Source organism: Oncorhynchus nerka, linkage group LG27 (genome assembly GCF_034236695.1).
Source record: "Oncorhynchus nerka isolate Pitt River linkage group LG27, Oner_Uvic_2.0, whole genome shotgun sequence".
NCBI lineage: Eukaryota > Metazoa > Chordata > Actinopteri > Salmoniformes > Salmonidae > Oncorhynchus > Oncorhynchus nerka.
The window spans coordinates 83450813-83472195 of NC_088422.1; the positions used below are offsets into that span (position 1 = coordinate 83450813).

Genomic DNA, 21383 nt, shown 5'->3' on the forward strand with positions numbered 1-21383 from the left:
TGGTTTCAATGGCATAAGGAAGTATTTATCAAATAATTGGTCTGATTTTGGCTAGGCTACTTTCAAACTGCTGACTGCCTCCGCTCAGAGGTACAAGGTGGATGATACGCGGTGCGTAACAGACACTGGTCTTTCTCTCCTCTCAGAGGTACAAGGTGGATGATACGCGGTGCGTAACAGACACTGGTCTTTCTCTCCTCTCAGAGGTACAAGGTGGATGATACACGGTGCGTAACAGACACTGGTCTTTCTCTCCTCTCAGAGGTACAAGGTGGATGATACGCGGTGCGTAACAGACACGGGTCTTTCTCTCCTCTCAGAGGTACAAGGTGGATGATATGCGGTGCGTAACAGACACTGGTCTTTCTCTCCTCTCAGAGGTACAAGGTGGATGATACGCGGTGCGTAACAGACACTGGTCTTTCTCTCCTCTCAGAGGTACAAGGTGGATGATACGCGGTGCGTAACAGACACTGGTCTTTCTCTCCGCTCTTGTGTTCGATTTGAACAAACCGTGCCTCCAGTAGGCTTTGGTTTCCGCTCTGCTAGCTTCGGTTAATAATGCCATGGGTGGGATGGAGACATGGAGAGAAAGCATAAAGGATCTTAGCTGACTGCATAAAGCCATTGGGCCACCACGAGCTGCCAGAACAGCTTCAATGTGCATAGGCATGGATTCTACAAGTGTCTGGAACTCTATTGGAGGGATGCCAAACCATTCTTCCACAAGAAATTCCATCATTTGGTGCTTTGTTGGTGGTGGAAGACGCCGTCTCCGGTACCACTCCAGAATAAAGATTAGTCTTGAGCCCTGGGAAGCTATATTTACGAGCGCTCCAATGTAGAAATGTTTTGAATGTTTAAAACGAGTAAAAATTCATGAACATTTTACAAAATGTAGTCCTATGTTGTTGTCTATTTAGCAAACTATTGGTGATGAGATAATAGTATAAAAACAGTTTTAGCGATGCAATGCTAGGTTGGCTATTTTAGCTAGGCTAACGTTAGCAAGCTAGCACAGCATCTTGATCTTCCCTTTTATCTTTCCAATCAGTTTCAGATGAGCAGCACTCAGTGAGTCAGTGGTCATCCTCGTGAAAAAGTAGCTTAATGGAGGTGCCAATACAAAAGACAAGAAAAGTGCCGGACATAAGATCGAAGGAGTGCAGTAGACTAAGTAAATGAATGGCTACATAGCCATCTACACTGTACAATTTACAATAGACTGGTACTATGCAGTCAGCTAGCTAGCTATACTTATTCCCAGACAGTAAATCAATAATTTAGCTAATAAAAGCAGAATCTAATTAGTCTTTATTGGGTAACCCCATCATTGTTAAGGCCAGACATTTTCATCATATGATTATGGCAGGGTTCAAAGACAGGCAACAGAGAGAGTGAGCATCCCCCATGCTGAGACAGGGAGAGGACGAACAGGTCATCAGGTGAGAATGAGTTATAAGGCACTATAAGTTCAACTCCTCATCTTTGCAGACTACAGCCCAAGTGCTACAAAATGACTGCTGCCTGCATTCTGAATTCATTTGGTTGTCATGGCAGGTGATCAGAGACAGTCCGTAGAGAAAGGGGAGAGCACAGGGTGACGACAAAACAGGACATCACATAAACATTTTACATTTGAGTTATAAGGCAGTCTGGTAAAACACGTTGCACTGCTATTTACATCACTATCGGTTCAGCCCTCATCTTTTCTGACTGTAGCCCAAGTGTTATAACAAATGTTATTGTCGGCATTCTGATTTCATTTGGTTCTCATGGAGGTTGAAGATGTGTCATTGTTGGTCACAGCCACAAAGCAGATTGCACCATGTTGCCGTCTGTCCGATCCACCAGGAGAAGCCGGATACCATAGTTAGGAAAACAATATGCCCACATCTGATTTCCGTCAGCGACGGGCATAAACAGGTATTTGGTGCATTTAAGTGAATTGAGAATGAAGATCTGAATCCTCTCTGTACCACTACATGCCCACCTTTGTATATATGGTTGCAACCAGTTATTCAATGTGTATGTTTTTTACTTGATGGTGAACGACAATGTTAAGTATTTATGAAGTCTATTGCTTGAGAATGACGCCCTACCTGATTGGTTTATTTTGAAGTCTAATGCTTTTGAATTTGAGAATGATGGCATACTGTTTTGCACCCCTCCCCCCGATGCTGTTACTCTCTATGCATAGCCACTTTAATAACCCTACCTGCATGTACATAATTACCTCTACACCCTCACCTGAACCAGTTGGTTTATTTTGAAGTCTAATGTTCTGTTGAGAAATAAGCATTTCACCTACTCTGATTGGTTTATTTTGAAGTCTATTGCTTGAGAATGACTATTCCTACCTGATTGGTTTATTTTGAAGTCTCCACCTGTTCTATTCAGAATTTCACTGTCCCTACACCTGTTGTATTCAGCATTTCATTTTGAAGTCTCCACCTGTTGTATTCAGCATTTCACTGTCAGGTCTCCACCTGTTGGTTTATTTTGTCAGTCTATTGTTGAGAATTTCACGTCCTACCTGATTGGTTTATTTTGAAGTCTAATGCTTGAGAATGACCTGTTGTATTCCATTTCACTGTCTCCACCTGTTGTATTTATTTCACTGTAAGTCTCCACCTGTTCTATTCAGATTTCACTGTCAGGTCTACCTGTTGGTTTATTTTGAAGTCTCCACCTGCTTGAGGTCTAACCTGTTCTATTCAGCATTTCACTGTCAGGTCTCCCCTGTTGGTTTCATTTCACTGAAGTCTAACCTGTTTGAGAATGACACTGTCAGGTCTACACCTGTTGTATTCAGCATTTCCTGTCAGGTTGGTTTATTTTTCACTGAAGGTCTAATGCTTATTCAGCATTTCACTGTCAGGTCTACACCTGATTGGTTTATTTCACTGAAGTCTAATGCTTTTCAATTTCAGAATGATGGTCTACTGTTTATTCAGCATTTCACTGTCCTCCCCTGTTGTATTCAGCATTTCACTGTTACTCTCTCCACCTGTTCTATTCAGCCACTTTAATAACCCTACCTGCATGTACATAATTACCTCTACACCCTCACATTGACTCTGAACCAGTAGCCCCTGTATATAGTCCCTCTATTGTTATTTACTGCTGCTCCTTAATTATTTGTTCTGTTGGTTAAATAAGCATTTCACTGTAAGGTCTACCTACACCCGTTGTATTCAGCATTTCACTGTAAGGTCTACCTACACCCGTTGTATTCAGCATTTCACTGTAAGGTCTACCTACACCCGTTGTATTCAGCATTTCACTGTAAGGTCTACCTACACCCGTTGTATTCAGCATTTCACTGTAAGGTTGTATTCAGCATTTCACTGTAAGGTCTACCTGTTGTATTCAGCATTTCACTGTAAGGTCTACCTACACCTGTTGTATTCAGCATTTCACTGTAAGGTCTACACCCGTTGTATTCAGCATTTCACTGTAAGGTCTACACCTGTTGTATTCAGCATTTCACTGTAAGGTCTACACCTGTTGTATTCAGCATTTCACTGTCAGGTCTACACCTGTTGTATTCAGCATTTCACTGTAAGGTCTACACCTGTTGTATTCAGCATTTCACTGTCAGGTCTACACCTGTTGTATTCAGCATTTCACTGTAAGGTCTCCACCTGTTGTATTCAGCATTTCACTGTAAGGTCTACACCTGTTGTATTCAGCATTTCACTGTAAGGTCTACACCTGTTGTATTCAGCATTTCACTGTAAGGTCTACACCTGTTGTATTCAGCATTTCACTGTAAGGTCTACACCTGTTGTATTCAGCATTTCACTGTAAGGTCTACACCTGTTGTATTCAGCATTTCACTGTAAGGTCTACACCTGTTGTATTCAGCATTTCACTGTAAGGTCTACACCTGTTGTAGTCGGCGCATGTGACAAATACAATTTGATTTGATTTATTTTGAAGTCTAATGCTTGAAAATGACGCCATACTGATTGATTTATTTGAAGTCTAATGTTTGATCCATATTGAAGAGTTACATTTCCAACTGTCACTGAATTATTTGATGAATTAATACTGCAATTAAATTGTGTAAGAAGTTTCTGGACTCGACTGCTTATAAGTTAGTTGGGTATAAGAAATGAGTTATTCAAGACCATGTACTAGCCAGGCGTGGCGAAGGGCACACAAACAGAATAATGGGCTTTGACATTCAAATGGAGTTAAATAATGGGTGTGGTGGTGTTGTTAACTGTTAAGAGTAGGAAGTAATATAGACAAATATTGGTTTCTGCAGTTGTGATTAGGGTATATTGACCAAATGATCAGGATTTCTTTAGATGCATTTTCCCTTAGAAAGTCAACAGAAACAACCATTTCACAGCAAATAAAATAAAATCTCCCAAGCCCCCGGACCCCTGTAGAGGGGTGTTGACACTGGAACCAATTGACCCTGAACCTTCCAACATCCAACACAAAGTTACACCCTTGGCTGGCTGGCTGTTGGAGGATAACCTAGTAGTTGGGCTACACCCTGACCTAACACCACATCTTACTTACTACAGTAGTGGTTAAGTTTCACCTTCTGGCCTTTACTGACACACTCAGTGTAATTACAGATTGCAGTGTACTAACCCCACCATGCAGGTAATAAACACTCAGGGATGGAGGGACAGGAGAGAGAGATACATGTGAGAGACAGAGAAAGAAGAAAGACAGACATACTCTGTCATATCTGGAGTATTTCTCCTGTCTTATCCGGTGTCCTGTGTGAATTTAAGTATGCTCCCTCTAACTCTCTCCTCTAGGAGGACCAGAGTCCTAGGACCATGCCTCAGGACAACATGGCCTGATGACTCCTTGCTGTTGCTCCAGTTTCAACTGTTCTACTTGCGGCTATGGAACCCTGACCTGTTCACCGGATGTGATACCTTGTCCCGGACCTGCTGCATTCGACTCTCTCCCTCTATGATTGGCTATGGAAAGCCAACTGACATTTACTGCTGAGGTGCTGACCTGTTGCACCTTCTACAACCACTGATTATTATTATTTGACCCTGCTGGTCATCTATGAACGTTTGAACATCTTGGCCATGTACTGTTATAATCCCCACCCAGCACAGCCAGAAGAGGAATGCCCACCCCACAGAGCTTGGTTCCTCTCTAGGTTTCTTCCTAGGTTCCTGCCTTTCTAGGGAGTTTTCCTAGCCATCTTACTTCTGCGTCTGCATTGCTTGCTGTTTGGGGTTTTAGGCTGAGTTTCTGTACAGCACTTTGTGACATCGGCTGATGTAAAAAGGGCTTTATAAATACATTTGATTGATTGATTGATTGATTGATACCTGTGGGGGTCTTTTGACACTGGAAGTATGTGGACACATTCCCTCTTGGTGAAAGTGCTTTCTATCCAGGATTTCTGGGACTGTGGAGAGAGGAGACAGAAATATAGTGAATCACAATGTTACAAATTGTCTCCCTGTATCAGAGATCACTATAGTAGGGAAACCATGGGCCAATGTACAGTTCAAAAGGGCTGTAGCTGGTCTACTTGGTTGCTTAATTGACTTACCCTGAACATTCAACATACATACAGTCTTGGCCAAAAGTTTTGAGAATGACGCAAATATTAATTTCCAAAGTTTGCTGCTTCGGTGTCTTTAGATATTTTTGTCAGATGTTACTATGGAATACTGAAGTATAATTACAAGCATTTCACAAGTGTCAAAGGCTTTTATTGACAATTACATGAAGTTGATGCAAAGAGTCAATATTTGCAGTGTTGACCCTTCTTTTTCAAGACCTCTGCAATCTGCCCTGGCATGCTGTCAATTAACTTCTGGGCCACATCCTGACTGATGGCAGCCCATTCTTGCATAATCGATGCTTGGAGTTTGTCAGAACTTGTGGGGTTTTGTTTGTCCACCCACCTCTTGAGGATTGACAGAGTGATCTCCAGCATGACAGAGTGATCTCCAGCCTTGTCCTCGTCAACACTCACACCTGTGTTAACGAGAGAATCACTGACATGTCAGCTGGTCCTTTTGTGGCAGGGCTGAAATGCAGTCGAAATGTGTTTTGGGGATTCAGTTCATTTGCATGGCAAATAGGGAATTTGCAATTAATTGCAATTCATCTGATCATTCTTCATAACATTCTGGAGTATATGCAAATTGCCATCGTACAAACTGAGGCAGCAGACTTTGTGAAAATTAATATTTGTGTCATTCAACTTGTCCACGACTGTACATACATACAATTTGAACTCATGTCAACACAAAATTATACAAGACAATATTTTCACAGTTAAAGGCAGTCCAATCAATGTTTGCTGTGGTAACTAACCAGTAACCACAGAGCCGAGCTCCCCTCAGGGGCACCCCAAACTAGTCAGCCAGGAGCTCCTAATCCAGGAGGCTCAGTATTCTGATTGATAAACTAGTAAATGTAATCAGACTAAATCCTGCTGTGTATTAGACCAGAGCTGCTAGTGCTGCCAAGTGGACAGCAGTGTGTGTGTGTGTGTGTGAACAGCAGCAGTCCGTTCACAACCAAACTCTCTCACTCTCCTGAGACAGGCGGCCGAGCGTTCAGCGAAAGTGAGGGCTTTATGTCAGAAGAATTTTCAATTATTTTTCAGGGTTCCGTCGTTCCGATAGCTTTTTGTTCCTGGTTCTAAACAACACAGGGCCTCAGACGATTAGCACCAATAATCCTTCCCTTCACAAAGGAACAGGCTGAAATTCTTCACCTCCTCCTAACTCAGAGAAGTACTGGGTACAGTGGTTTACTGGCAGAGAGCTGAGATTACACAACACTGCGAATGACCAGGTTTGAAGAGGCCTAGTAGCCCTGTTGTCTTCCCACAGTGAAAGAACATACCAGCCAGAAACAGTTTTAGGACAACAGGCGTTTCAGAAACAGAGCTTGAAGAACTGAAGTTCTCGAACAAAGGTCAAATGGAAGTTGTAACACAGCAGTGGCACATCAAAAGTTCTAGAACAACAGAAGTAGAACAGAATTCTAAAACAGGAGGTGGAAGACCAGAAGTTCTAAAACACAGATAAAACAGGTCGTCTACCTGGAAGTTGTCCTCTTCTTCATCGCGGTGGTGTTCAAGGGCTGAGTACAGGAACATACCAAATAACCTTCACGCATCTCTGGCCAACCAACCACACCAGCACTGCAGACCAGCAGCGCAGCATCAACAGATCTCCACAGATACCATCTGTCACTATATCTTCCTCTCTCACGCTCGGTCCCTCAACACATAATCGCTCCAGTCTCAAAGTCTAAAAGGTGATGGAAAATTGCAAATCCGTGTCTGTTAAAAGCTGAGCGATCAGTGAGCAGTAGAGAGAAACCTTGTGTTACTCTAACTGTGAATAGGAGTTAATCTGTAAGACAGAGACACTCAGAGGGCTGATGAATGTTTCTGAGACACACTGCTTATTACCAGAGAGAGAGAGAGAGAGAGAGAGAGAGAGAGAGGGGCAGGATGGTAGAGGCCTCAGTAATTTAGATCTTCTTCAGACCACCTGCTGAGACAGTCTCACTCGTCACATGAGCATGTTTCATTCAACCAACCACCTCCGCTATATACACAAGGCCCACAGGTTAGGTACTTACAGGACGACTTGGTAAGGCTTACCAAGGCAACTAATAGCCACTGGGAGCGACTCACTTCCCACTGAAACTAGGCCCAACTCTCTGGTCAATGGCATTACTGCTATTCAAATCTGTTCTAGCCTGGTCAAGCAGACTGTCCGCTGTGTTCACGTTGACGTGAAGTTAAACAGAATGTGAGCGATCGCGAGATCAAGCTGGTTTCACAAGGCAATCGCTGGGGGATATATATACAGTAACATATTGCAATATTATATAGATATTTGACTCCAAGTATCGATTTGTAAAAAACAATTATATGTATAGGCCTATATACAGTACATATCAAAAGTTTGGACACACCTACTCATTCAATTAACAGGTGTGCCTTGTTAAAAGTACATTTGTGGAATTTCTTTCCTTCTTAATGCATTTGAGCCAATCAGTTGTGTTGTGACAAGGTAGGGGTGGTATACAGAAGATATGGACTTGGTCTTTTACCAAATAGAGCTTATGGCAATAACAGCTCAAATAAGCAAAGAGAAACAGTCCATCATTACTTAAAGACATGAAGGTCAGTCAATGCTGAAAATGTCAAGAACTTTGAATGTTTCTTCAAGTGCAGTAAACCATCAAGCGCTATGATGAAACTGGCTCTCATGAGGACCACCAGAGGAAAGGAAGACCCAGAGTTATTTCTGCTGCAGATGATAAGTTCATTAGAGTTACCAGCCTCAAAAATTGCAGCCCAAATAAATGCTTCAGAGTTCAAGTAACAGACACATCTCAACATCAACTGTTCAGAGGAGACTGTGTGAATCAGGCCTTCATGGTCGAATTGCTGCATAGAAACCACTACTACAGGACATCAATAAGAAAAACAGACTAGCTTGGGCCAAGAAACACGAGCAAATGGAAATTTGAGATTTTTGGTTCCAACCGTTGTGGTCTTTGTGAGACTCAGAGTACATGAACGGATGATCTCCGCATGTGTGGTTCCCACCGTGAAGCATGGAGGAGGTGTGATGTGGGGGGCTTTGCTGGTGACACTGTCAGTGATTTATTTAGAATTCAAGGCACTTAACCAGCATAGCTACCACAGCATTCTGCAGCGATACGCTATCCAATCTGGTTTGCGCTTAGTGGGACTATCATTTGTTTTCCAACAGGACAATGACCCAACATACCTGCAGGTTGTGTAAGGGCTATTTGACCAAGGAGAGTGATGGAGCGCTGCATCAGATGACCTGGCCATCACAATCACCCGACCTCAACCCAATTGAGATGGTTTGGGATGAGTTGGACAGCAGAGTGAAGGAAAAGCAGCCAACAAGTTCTCAGCATATGTGGGAACTCCAAGACTGTTGGAAAATAATTCCAGGTGAAGCTGGTTGAGAGAAAGCCAAGAGTAAGCAAAGCTGTCATCAAAGCCAAGGGTGGCTAATTTGAAGAATCTCAAATAAAAAATATATTTTGATTTGTTTAACACTTTTTTTGGTTACTACATGATTCCATATTTTTGAGGTCTTCACTATTATTCTGCAATGTAAAATAAAAACCTTCAATGAGTAGGTGTCCAAACTTTTGACATGTACTGTATAATATATTTATTTATGCTATAGTAGGTAGGCTTAGCTAGCGCTAGTCGGCTGTACCTGCACCAAAACTCCTGTATTTTTCATCCTATAGCTTGTTTTCGATCTTCTTTTTAAATGGTGAGTCAACATGTTTTCAGCTCTTTTATTTCCCTGGCTGATCAAATCTCGTTCTCGTGCTCTCTTCTTGTCTCTCTGCAGCAGACACTCTATAGTGAGCAATATGTTTAGAACGTCAAAGCACAAAATCACAGTATCGAATCGCAATATATATAGAATTGTGACAATCGCAATACATATCTTATCGGCACCTAAGTATCGTGATAATATTGTGAGTCCCTGGCAATTCATTATGGTAAAACTATCTTCAATAGGATGTTGATATTATGATAACAGGAGAAGATTTGAATGCTTCAGATAATGAACACAGGACATCTCATTCATTCAGGTGGTCTGATGGTTAATAGTGTTAACAGAGGGTTGTTAGAGAGGCTTTGGTCCCCGCTGACCTGTATCCATGGTACCTGAGAATGTCAGGCAACAAAAGACTCAATTTAGATGCACTTTAAAGCCCCAGCCAGGAACACAAACACGTCTCTCTCCCTCTCCTCTCTCTACATCCCCCACTCGCTCTACCTCGTTCCCCCACTCGCTCTACCTCGTTCCCCCACGTTCCCTCACTCGCTCTACCTCGTTCCCTCACTCGCTCTACCTCGTTCCCTCACTCGCTCTACCTCGTTCCCTCACTCGCTCTACCTCGTTCCCTCACTCGCTCTACCTCGTTCCCTCACTCGCTCTACCTCGTTCCCTCACTCTCTACCTCGTTCCCTCACTCTCGCTACCTCGTTCCCTCACTCTCGCTACCTCGTTCCCTCACTCTCGCTACCTCGTTCCCTCACTCTCGCTCTACCTTCCTCCCCCTCTACCTCCCTCATTCCCCCTCTCTCTATATCCCTCTCGCTCTACCTAGTTCCCTCACTCGCTCTACCAAACAGAGGAAGGGCTCTTTTTGGCCACTTAGTCTTCCTGTAGGAAATTAACCAGCCCCATTTCCACACACACACACACACTCTGTTGACCCTTTACCTTCTGACGACATGAGTCGGTTTCACGAAGCATCACGCAGCCCTAGTTAACCTCTCCTCTCGCACTCCTCTGGCCAACATGCCTGACTGACTCATAGAATTCCAGATAACATCTGGCCAGCCAGCCAGCCTGTTCTCACACTCATAATGAGTCTATAAACTGGGAGAGAGAGAAGACATTAGCATGAAGTAGTAGTGCTGGGGTGTTAATAACAAGAGACAGTTTATACTGTTGTTACCTGCCAGGCTGGCAGTCCAAGCAAGGCGCATGACAAAGCTGAGAATCTCAGGGTCAAACAGGAGAATGTGTAAAAGGCAGGTAGCCTATTGGTTAAGAACGTTGGACCAGTAACTGAAAGGTCGCTGGTTCAATTCCCAGAGCCGACTAGGTGAAAAATCTGTCGTTGTGCCCTTGAGCAAGGTACTTAACCCTAATTGCTTGTGTAAGTTGCTCTGGATAACAGCGTCTGCTATATGACAACAAAAGTGTAAAAGAGGTGTCGAGTCATCTTCAGAAGGCCAGTGTTGCTTGAAAAATGCTCTGCGTTTTTATTTTATTTTTTACAATAAAGATAATTGAAAATGCTTCAAATCACCTTCCTTTGTCCTCTACGAGAGGCTGGGTGAATAGGCTTACCTCTCACATAAAGTGGTTTGCACACTGGCCTTGCCTCTGTAGCAGACACAGACAGACCGCTATCTTTATCACCTCTAAATAGGCATTATTAATATTACTAAAACAAAGACAGAAGGATTAGGTGGAAACACCACAAGGGAGAGATAACAGAGGGGAGGAACTACACTGAACAAAAATATAAAATGCAACATGTAAAGTGTGGGTCCCATGTTTCATGAGCTGATGAGATCCTAGAGGCTTATTGCTCTCATATTTTACACACATCCGTTTACATCCCTGTTAGTGAGCATTTCTCCTTTACCAAGATAATCAATCTACATGACAGGTGACACATATCAAGAAGCTGATGAAACAGCATGATCATTACACAGGTTCACCTTGTGCTGGGGACATAAAAAGGCCACTCTAAAATGTGCAGTTTTGTCACACAACACAATGCCACAAATGTCTCAAGGTTTGAGGGAGTGTGCAATTGGCATGCTGACTGCAATCAGCATTTTTGGACACCGATTATGGCCGATAATACTAATGAACTAGAATTCAAGGCACACTTAACCAGCATGGCTACCACAGCATTCTGCAGCGATACACCATCCCATCTGGTTTGCCCTTAGTGGGAATATATATTTTGTTTTTCAACAATGACCCAACACACCTCCAGACTGTGTAAGGGCTATTTGACCAAGAAGGAGAGTGATGGAGCGCTACATCAGATGATCTAGCTTCCACAATCAAACGACCTCAACCCGATTGAGATACGGAACATGTTAACATGTAGGCCCATGTGACTAGCCTGTCACAAGAGACAACAGGACACCTAGAGAGTAGGTACACGCTGGGGTGAAGTTTTCCCCCGGTGAATATGTAGGATTAGCTTCCCCTCCTCCAATCAAATCAAATGTTATTTGTCAAATGCTTTGTAAACAACGGGTGTAGAGTGACTAATGCTTAGTTACGGGCCCTTCCCAACAATGCAATCCCAACCTTAGCCATTAGTGAGGGACAGAAAATGAAAAACTGACCCCAAACTAGCATCTAAGGGCAACTTCAACATACACCAGTATTTGTATTTACTAAGGATCCCTATTAGCTGCCAAGTCAGCAGCTACGCTTTCTGGGGTCCAGCAACATGTAGGCAGTAATATACATTATAATACAATTTAAACATCAAAATACATTTCACAACACATTAAGTGTGCCCCCTCAGGCCACTACTCTACTACCACATACCCACAACACAAAACCCATGTGTACATGTGTGTATAGTGAGTATGATATTGTGTGTGTGTGTGTCGTGTGTGTGTGTCTCTTCACAGTCCCCGCTGTTCCATAACGTGTATTATTATCTTTATTTTATTGAATTTTACTGTGCTCCTCCCATAATCTGTTCTGGACTTGGGGACTGAAGAGTCCTCTGGTGGCATGTCTGGTTGGGTATGCATGGGTGTCTGATCTGTGTACTAGTAGTTTAACATTCAACATGTCAACACTTCTCACAAATACAAGTAGTGATGAAGTCAATCTTTCCTCTACTCAAATCACATCAGTCCAGTCCAATTACCTGAGTCTGGAGAGATTGAAACATTAGCTTTCTGTGTACATTTAAGGGCCAACCGTACTGCCCTGTTCTGGGCCAGTTGTACTTTTCTTAAGTCCCTCTTTGTGGCATCTGACCACATTTATTTATTTTATTTCACCTTTATTTAACCAGGTAAGCAAGTTGAGAACAAGTTCTCATTTACAATTGCGACCTGGCCAAGATAAAGCAAAGCAGTTCGACACATACAACGACACAGAGTTACACATGGAGTAAAACAAACATAATAATAATAATCAATAATACAGTAAAAAAAAAAAAAAAAAAAAAAAACAAGTCTATATACAATGTGAGCAAATTAGGTGAGATAAGGGAGGTAAAGGCAAAAAAGGCCATGGTGGCAAAGTAAATACAATATAGCAAGTAAAACACTGGAATGGTAGTATTGCAATGGAAGAATGTGCAAAGTAGAAATAAAAATAATGGGGTGCAAAGGAGCAAAATAAATAAATAAATTAAATACAGTTGGGAAAGAGGTAGTTGTTTGGGCTAAATTATAGGTGGGCTATGTACAGGTGCAGTAATCTGTAAGATGCTCTGACAGTTGGTGTTTAAAGCTAGTGAGGGAGATAAGTGTTTCCAATTTAAGAGATTTTTGTAGTTCGTTCCAGTCATTGGCAGCAGAGAACTGGAAGGAGAGGCGGCCAAAGAAAGAATTGGTTTTGGGGGTGACTAGAGAGATATACCTGCTGGAGCGTGTGCTACAGGTGGGAGATGCTATGGTGACCAGCGAGCTGAGATAAGGGGGGACTTTACCTAGCAGGGTCTTGTAGATGACATGGAGCCAGTGGGTTTGGCGACTTCCCACACATAACTGGACAGTAGTCCAGGTACGACAAAAATAGGACCTGTATGACCTACCTTGTTGACAGTGTTGTTAAGGACAGACCTCTCCCCAGTCCCTCTTCACCCTACACCAGTAGGTAGTGGCACGGCCCCACTTCCCACCCGGGTAGGTAGTGGCACGGCCCCACTTCCCACCCGGGTAGGTAGTGGCACGGCCCCACTTCCCACCCGGGTAGGTAGTGGCACGGCCCCACTTCCCACCCGGGTAGGTAGTGGCACGGCCCCACTTCACCGGGTAGGTAGTGGCACGGCCCCACTTCCCACCCGGGTAGGTAGTGGCACGGCCCCACTTCACCGGGTAGGTAGTGGTACGGTCCATAACAGTTGCACAGTGGAGTCTACTCTAAGGGAACTATCACTCTCCTCCCTTCATAATAAATCAACATTTATTGTAGACACTACCATAAACACGTCCTTAAATGTCCTGACTGCTCTTCATAAAACACCATAAACTACTGCCCTCAATGACCCAGAGTTGTAATACAACTCCAATCATTGCCTGACATTTTACAGCATTAATGAAGGTCAATAAGCTTGGACATTGGAAAAGATAAGATTCAGGTTGTCACTATGATTGATCTCATAGCTAAAGCAAAAAGTACTACAATCATCAACATGGCATAATAATGTTGTTATAAGTCCTATTACCACACAACATGATAATGTTATTTATATTAACTGTAGCTACATGATATGATAATGTTGTTAAAGTATCTATAGCTGGCTGTAGATGGCTGCCTCAAGCAGGTTAAACTCCCTCAACGTCAGCAGGACTAAGGAGCTGATGGTGGACTACAGGAAACTGGGGCGGGAGCACACCCCTCATCCACGGGGCCACAGTGGAGAGGGTCAAGTTCCTCTGTGTCCACATCACTGGGGACTTAACATGGTCCTCTCACACCAGCACTGTGGTGAAGAAGGCACGGCAGCACCTCCTCTCCCTTAGGAGGTTGAAACCATTTGGAATGGCCACTCAGATCCTTGGGAACTTTTACAGCTGCACTATGGAGAGCATCCTGACTGCTTGTATTACCATCTAGTATTGCAACTGCAGACCGAAGGCCCTACCGAGGGTTGTGCAGACAGAAGGCCCTACCGAGGGTTGTGCAGACAGAAGGCCCTACCGAGGGTTGTGCAGACAGCTCAGTGCATTACAGGGGACGAGGTCCCAGCCATCCAGGACTTACAGTGGAAAGAAAAAGTATGTGAACCCTTGGATTTAATAACTGCTTGACCCTCCTTTGGCAGCAATAACCTCAACCAAATGTTTTCTGTAGTTGCGGATCAGACCTGCACAACGGTCAGGAGGAATCTTTCCAAAACTGTTTCAGTTCAGCAATATTGTTGGGATGTCTGGTGTGAACGGCTCGAGGTCATGCCACAGCATCACAAATCGGGTCGAGGTCATGCCACAGCATCACAAACCGGGTCGAGGTCATGCCACAGCATCACAAACCGGGACGAGGTCATGCCACAGCATCACAAACCGGCTCGAGGTCATGCCACAGCATCACAAACCGGCTCGAGGTCATGCCACAGCATCACAAATCGGCTCGAGGTCATGCCACAGCATCACAAATCAGGCCACCACAGCATCACAAATCGGGTCGAGGTCATGCCACAGCATCACAAATCGGGTCGAGGTCATGCCACAGCATCACAAATCGGCTCGAGGTCATGCCACAGCATCACAAATCGGCTCGAGGTCATGCCACAGCATCACAAATCGGCTCGAGGTCATGCCACAGCATCACAAATCAGGTCGAGGTCATGCCACAGCATCACAAATCAGGTCGAGGTCATGCCACAGCATCACAAATCAGGTCGAGGTCATGCCACAGCATCACAAATCGGGTCGAGGTCATGCCACAGCATCACAAATCAGCCATGCCACAGCATCACAATGCCACAGCCCATCACAAATCGGGTCGAGGTCATGCCACAGCATCACAAATCGGGTCGTGGACATGCCACAGCATCTCAAATCAGGTCGAGGTCAGGACTGACTGGGCCACTCCAGAAAGCATATTTTCATTCTGTTCCATCACCTAACGTCTGTTGAGCTTCAATTGGCGGACAGATAAGCCTTACATTCTCCTGCAAATCATCTTGATAAACCTGGGAATTCATTTTTCCGTTGATGATAGCAAGCTGTCCAGTCCCTGAGGCAGTAAAGCAGCCCCAAACCATGATGCTCCCTCAACCATAGTTTGGGATACAGATGGGATGTATGTTGGTGTGCTGTGCCTTTTTCCTCAACACATAGTGTTGTGCGTTCCTTCGGAACAACTCAACTGTAGTTTCTGCTGTCCACAGAATCATTTAGCCAGTAGCGCTGTGGAACATCCAGGTTCTCTTTTGCAAACTTCAGACGTGCAGCAATGTTTTTTTTGAACAGCAGTGGCTTCCATGGTGTCCTGCCATGAACACCATTCTTCTTTAGTGTTTTACATATCGTAGACTCGTCAGAGAGGTTAGCATGTCTTTAGCTGACACTAGGATTCTTAACCTCATTGAGCATTCTGCGCTGTGCTCTTGTAGTCATCTTTGCAGGACGGCCACTCCTAGGGAGAGTAGCAACAATGCTGAACTTTCTCCATTTATAGACAGTTTGTCTTACCGTTCTGATGAACAGCAAGGCTTTTAGAGATACTTTTGTAACCCTTTCCAGCTTTTTGCAAGTCAACCATTCTTAAACATAGGTCTTCTGAGATCTCTTTTGGTCGAGGCATGGTTCACATCAGGCAATGCGAGTGAGTGTCTTTATTGGGCAAGGAAGCTCTAACCAACATCTCCAATCTCGTCTCATTGATTGGACTCCACGTTAGCCGACTCCTGACTCCACGTTAGCCGACTCCTGACTCCAGGTTAGCCGACTCCTGACTCCAGGTTAGCCGACTCCTGACTCCAGGTTAGCCGACTCCTGACTCCAGGTTTGCCGACTCCTGACTCCAGGTTAGCCGACTCCTGACTCCAGGTTAGCCGACTCCTGACTCCAGGTTAGCCGACTCCTGACTCCAGGTTAGCTTTTGGAGAAGTCTTAGTCTAGGGGTTCATATACTTTTCCCAACCTACAATGTGAAAGTTTAAATTATGTATTCAATATAGACAAGAAAAATACAATAATGTGTGTTATTAGTTTAAGCGCACTGTGTTTGTTGTGACAATGTCAAATTTATGCAGAAATCCAGGTAATGTCTTCACTATTATTCTACAGTGTAGAAAATAGTAAAAATCAAGAAAAACCCTTGAATGAGTAGGTGTATCTAGTACTGTATATTTATCCTGCTACTGGTCACTATTACTCCTATTGACATGTATATTCACCTATCACACTGACACTCTTGCACACACATCATTATACGACTGCCATATTGTTTACTATTATTATTATTCATCCTGCTACCAGTCACTTCCTCCTGATCCCTGCCTACATGTAAATATCAACCTTAACTACTCCACTATTCCTGCACATTGGAAATGTGGTACTGGCATTGACCCTGTATATAACTTACATTCTTCTATTTATTTAGTTATTCCTATTAATTATACTATTTTGACATTGAATACTGCCCTGTTGGGTAGGGCTGGCAAGTTAAGCATTTTGCTGTACCTGTCCATGTGACTAATCAAACTTGAAACGAAGCCAAGTGTGGAGCCATGTGAAAAGTCACGGGACAGCAGTGTGACGAGCCTTCAGTTCACACACCCAGGGAGCCCTTGTAGGCATAGTAGTGTAATATAAGAGACTCTTCTCTCAGAGTGAATAAGGTAGAACAGGAGGAGGATAGCTAGTGATGCTACTGCTACTTCACAAGAACACTGCCGCCTTCACTACTATACTGTGTCACTGCGTGAAGTAGTGAAGGCAGTGATAACAGTCTATACACTACTTACTGTATATAGAACAGGCCAGACTCCTATACAGTAGTAGTCTCCTTTGGTCCATGATTAGCCCTCTAGCAAACTGACAGTGCATTCCAGGGGCTTGCCCTACGCAAGTTACAGTCCAGGTCCCATACATTTTAAACACATTTATTTGGGATGCAAAATTATTTGTAGATCAGTGAGTTTTTCAAATGTAAAATCAGGTTGGCCGATCTTCGAGACAGTCACACTTACTCAGCATGTCTCTGCAGCGCTGGCCTGTCTGCAGCAGGGCTACGGTAAACCACCCTACTGCTACAACGTGCTAAGTGGCTGTACGCTGAGGCATGTGACAGGCTGAAAGGGGACAGGGACTGAGGGAAACAAGGAGCACTTCCACAACACCTGCCCTGGCCAGAACTTATTGCAGAACCAGGCTCTTCTGGGAAAGTTGGACAGAAAACCCATGGTTGGTGTCCACAATCTAGGGCTGTGTCCCAATGGCACCATTGGGACACACCACTACTATGTAGTACACTTTATAGGGAAAAGTTCCATTTAAGAGGCACCTAGAGGTCTTGTAAAAAAGTGATAGCAATGCATCATAATAGGTCATGAACCTTCTGTGACCTTTACACTAACAAGGAGTAGCATTATAACAACCTGCATTATGATGCAGAGGGAGGAAGAACTTTGAGAGAACACAAATGATAACATTCACTCACTCCATCAAGGAAATTACAGGTTCAGACAGGACTGGTTTTCCTACACCCAGTATTCAACCCACGGCCACCGCCATCAAGTCCTTCTTACTGAAATTATACTGAACAAAAATAAATGCAACATGCAACAAAGATTTTACTGAGTTACAGTTCATATAAAGATATCAGTCAATTGACATACATGTTTAAGGCCCTAATCTATGGATGTCACATGACTGGGAATACAGATATGCATCTGTAGGTCACAGATACCTTTAAAAAAAGTAGGGGCTTGGATCAGAAAACCAGTCAATATCTGGTGTGACCCCTATTTTCCTCATGCAGCGCGACACATCTCATTCACATTGTGTTGATCAGGATGTTGATTGTGGCCTGTGGAATGTTGTCCCACTCCTATTCAATGGCTGCGCGAAGTTGCTGGATATTGGCGTGAACTGGAACACGCTGTCGTACACGTCAATCCAGAGCATCCCAAACATGCTCGACGGGTGACATGCAGGCCATGGATGAACTGGGACAATATCAACTTCCAAGAATTCTGTACAGATCCTTGCGACATGGGGCTGTGCATTATCATGCTGAAACAAGATGGCGGCAGATGAATGGCACACCAATGGGCCTCAGGATCTCATCACAGTATCTGTGCATTCAAATTGCCATCGATAAAATCCAATTGTGTCGTTGTCCGTAGCTTAAGCCTGCCCATACCCTAGCCCCACCGCCATCATGGGGCACTCTGTTCACAATGTTGACATCAGCAAACCGCTTGCCCATACAACACCATACACGTGGTCTGCAGTTGTGTGGCCGGTTGGACGTACTGCCAAATTCTCTAAAATAACGTTTGCTTGCTCCCTCAATACTTAAAACATCTGTGGCATTGTATTGTGTGACAAAACTTCACATTTTAGAGTGGCCTTTTATTGTCCCCAGCACAAGGTGCACCTGTGTAGTGATCATGCTGTTTAATTGGCATCTTGATATGCCACACCTGTCAGGTAGATGGATTATCTTGGCAAAGGAGAAATGCTTACTAACAGGGATGTAAACACATTTTAGAGAAATAGGCATTTTGTGTATGGAACATTTCTGGGATCTTCTATTTCAGCTCATGAAACCAACACTTTACATGTTGCATTCATATTTTTGTTCAGTATAAAATGGACAGAGCTGTATAAAGGCCTTTGACACTTGCAAAAAAAATGATGCGTGACTAATGATCCCCTGTAGTCTAAAACAGATGGAAGTAGGACTTATGTGTTTATATTGTTTTATTAAATTATGTTCTATTATATCGGGGACCATTTGCTGGTGTCCGTTCTATATCCTGTAGCCTGCATGCATTCATATGGCCTGGTAAACCGCTGGACAGTGAACACAGGCGGACTACAACAAAGCATCACACACAGCAGCATGACAACCAGACCACCGCGCACAATTAGTGACGCCACATGCAGCGTCTGTCTGTCCAAACCGGCGGCGACTTGACAGTGGCCCGATGTAGCCTGAAACTCTTCAAGAGAGATGCCTTTAAAAAGTCGTGTGTTTTCAACTGACTTTTAGCGGTCTGATGACAAGCTGATCAGAAGCTTCAAACCAATATATATAGCTTAACTATGCTAGTCTGTGGTGGTTAGCTAGATGAGGAACAATCCAGAGACGGATTCTCCTCGGGGGTTCCACAAAGACAGAAATTCGTAAGCTAATGTTGCTGGCTAAGCTATTGTTTAATGACAACATGCCATAGCAAAGACAACAATACCACGAGTTAGCGACACAATCTCTGATCATTTACGCAAAATGAAAACTAGTAGGCCAATTTTCTAGCTAGTCAAGACTGATAAAGGCAAGCCTTGAATGTTGGGTCCCAGTACTGTCTCGCCGGGACAATGTCATCTCCACCCCTTTTCTTGGAATCCAACTTTGTCAAGTCATCGCACGAGTGCACGCACGAGTTGGCATGGCTCTGCAGTCACATAGCTTTGTACTCAAGTCCGTTGGCGGACAGAGCGAACTGGAGCTGGCTCACTAGTTAGCATCTAACGCCATTGTGGATGGATGGTAATGCGAACGTTAGCTAGCTTAACTACCTAGCCGCGGCATCGCTACTCAGCCAGACGCAGTTTGCATTTCAGCGAACGTTCGGCCGATGCCTTTTTACTACCAATGCAAAAGGTGCCCAGATGTTTTACCCAGATGTCGGTGGCAAAGGCTAGCCATTGAACCATATCCAACGTTATTGTAGATATATAGTTAAACACAAGTACGCAATACCAACTGATCATGATCTTCTTGACAATCACGTAGCATGTAAATAACTGCCAACTACTCATATCTCCTTCCTCGACTCGCTCGATCCTCCGACCTGACATTCTAGAAGCTCACATTCTACCTCAAACATTCTACTGGATAAAAAAACCCGCAGAAGAACACTTTGGTTGGATCTCGTACCATTCTTTTCACCGTTGAGACTCAGGAAGAGCTTCTCCGATGTCGTTATCCATCTATCGGCGGTGTTCTTTTCTGTTAGCCTTGGAAGGAAAGTCCAGTTGTCGCTGGTGAAATCTGCCCTAGCTGCAGCTCCAGCGGAAGGTTGCCTTTTCATAATTGTGCGACTCTGAACTGACGCCGCTGCGTGACGAAGCCAGCTGAGTCAGCCCCCGAGCACTGAGCACGTCACATGACCGGGGGGTCAAATACCTGAATATTGATCTATTATTTGATTGATTAATACCCGCATTGATATTAAAGTGTATTGCCATGGGATGAGTGTTTTGATAAGTATATTTTGCAACAGGCGGAAGCGTTTCTAGGTAAATGTAGATCTACATTCTCCTCATTCTCAATCTGACTGGTACGTAGGCAATAAGTGGCAAGTCACCAGTAATAAGCTACAACAGGCTGAAACATGACGAACTCCACAGATGAACCCCCAAAAAATAAAATTTTGCAACAGTACAAAAAGCTGCCTCCCTAACTCATTCTCCCTCTTTACTGTACAAGTTTGATCTCTCCATCTCCCTCCCTTTCTCTTTCCCTGCTATTCTCGCCCTCCCCCTCCCTCCTCACTCTTCCCAGGCCTTCCTCCCCCACTCTCCTCACTCTTCCCAGGCCTTCCTCCCCCACTCTCCTCACTCTTCCCAGGCCTTCCTCCCCCTCACTCTTCCCAGGCCTTCCTCCCCCACCCTCCTCACTCTTCCCAGGCCTCCCCCACCCTCCCTCTCACTCTCATTAATGGGTACCATGGGCTCAGCAGTCAGTCAATGCCTTTCCAAACTCAGATCACTAACTCAATAGTTGCTCTTTCTAAAGTACCGGTGGTAACAAGTACAGGTACAGAGCCATGTAACACTGACCAGCCCCATCCCCACAGTGACCTAGCTCACAGGTGGACAAAGATATCTGCAAAGGGCCAGTGTGGGTGCAGGCTTTTGCTCCAGCCAGGCAGTGACA

The 21383-nt window shown here is 44.1% G+C and overlaps 1 protein-coding gene across 7 annotated transcripts in view; it reads right to left on the bottom strand.

Annotated features, from left to right (window-relative positions):
- Positions 1-20549, bottom strand: part of trpm7 (transient receptor potential cation channel, subfamily M, member 7) — an 86963-nt gene extending 66414 nt beyond the window's left edge. For 2 of the 7 annotated variants that reach the window (XM_065012091.1, XM_065012090.1), the window contains exons 1-2: positions 7058-7190; positions 5322-5401 (exon numbers count right to left, since the gene is read on the bottom strand). In XM_065012091.1, coding sequence (XP_064868163.1) covers positions 5322-5401; positions 7058-7114 — 137 coding nt within the window. In that variant the 5' untranslated portion in view covers positions 7115-7190. Of the gene's footprint in view, positions 1-5321; positions 5402-7057; positions 7234-20381 lie in introns of those variants that run through there. The other 5 variants (XR_010461592.1, XM_065012092.1, XM_065012093.1 and 2 more) reach the window with 5 other exon arrangements.
- Positions 20550-21383: the final 834 nt, after the last annotated feature.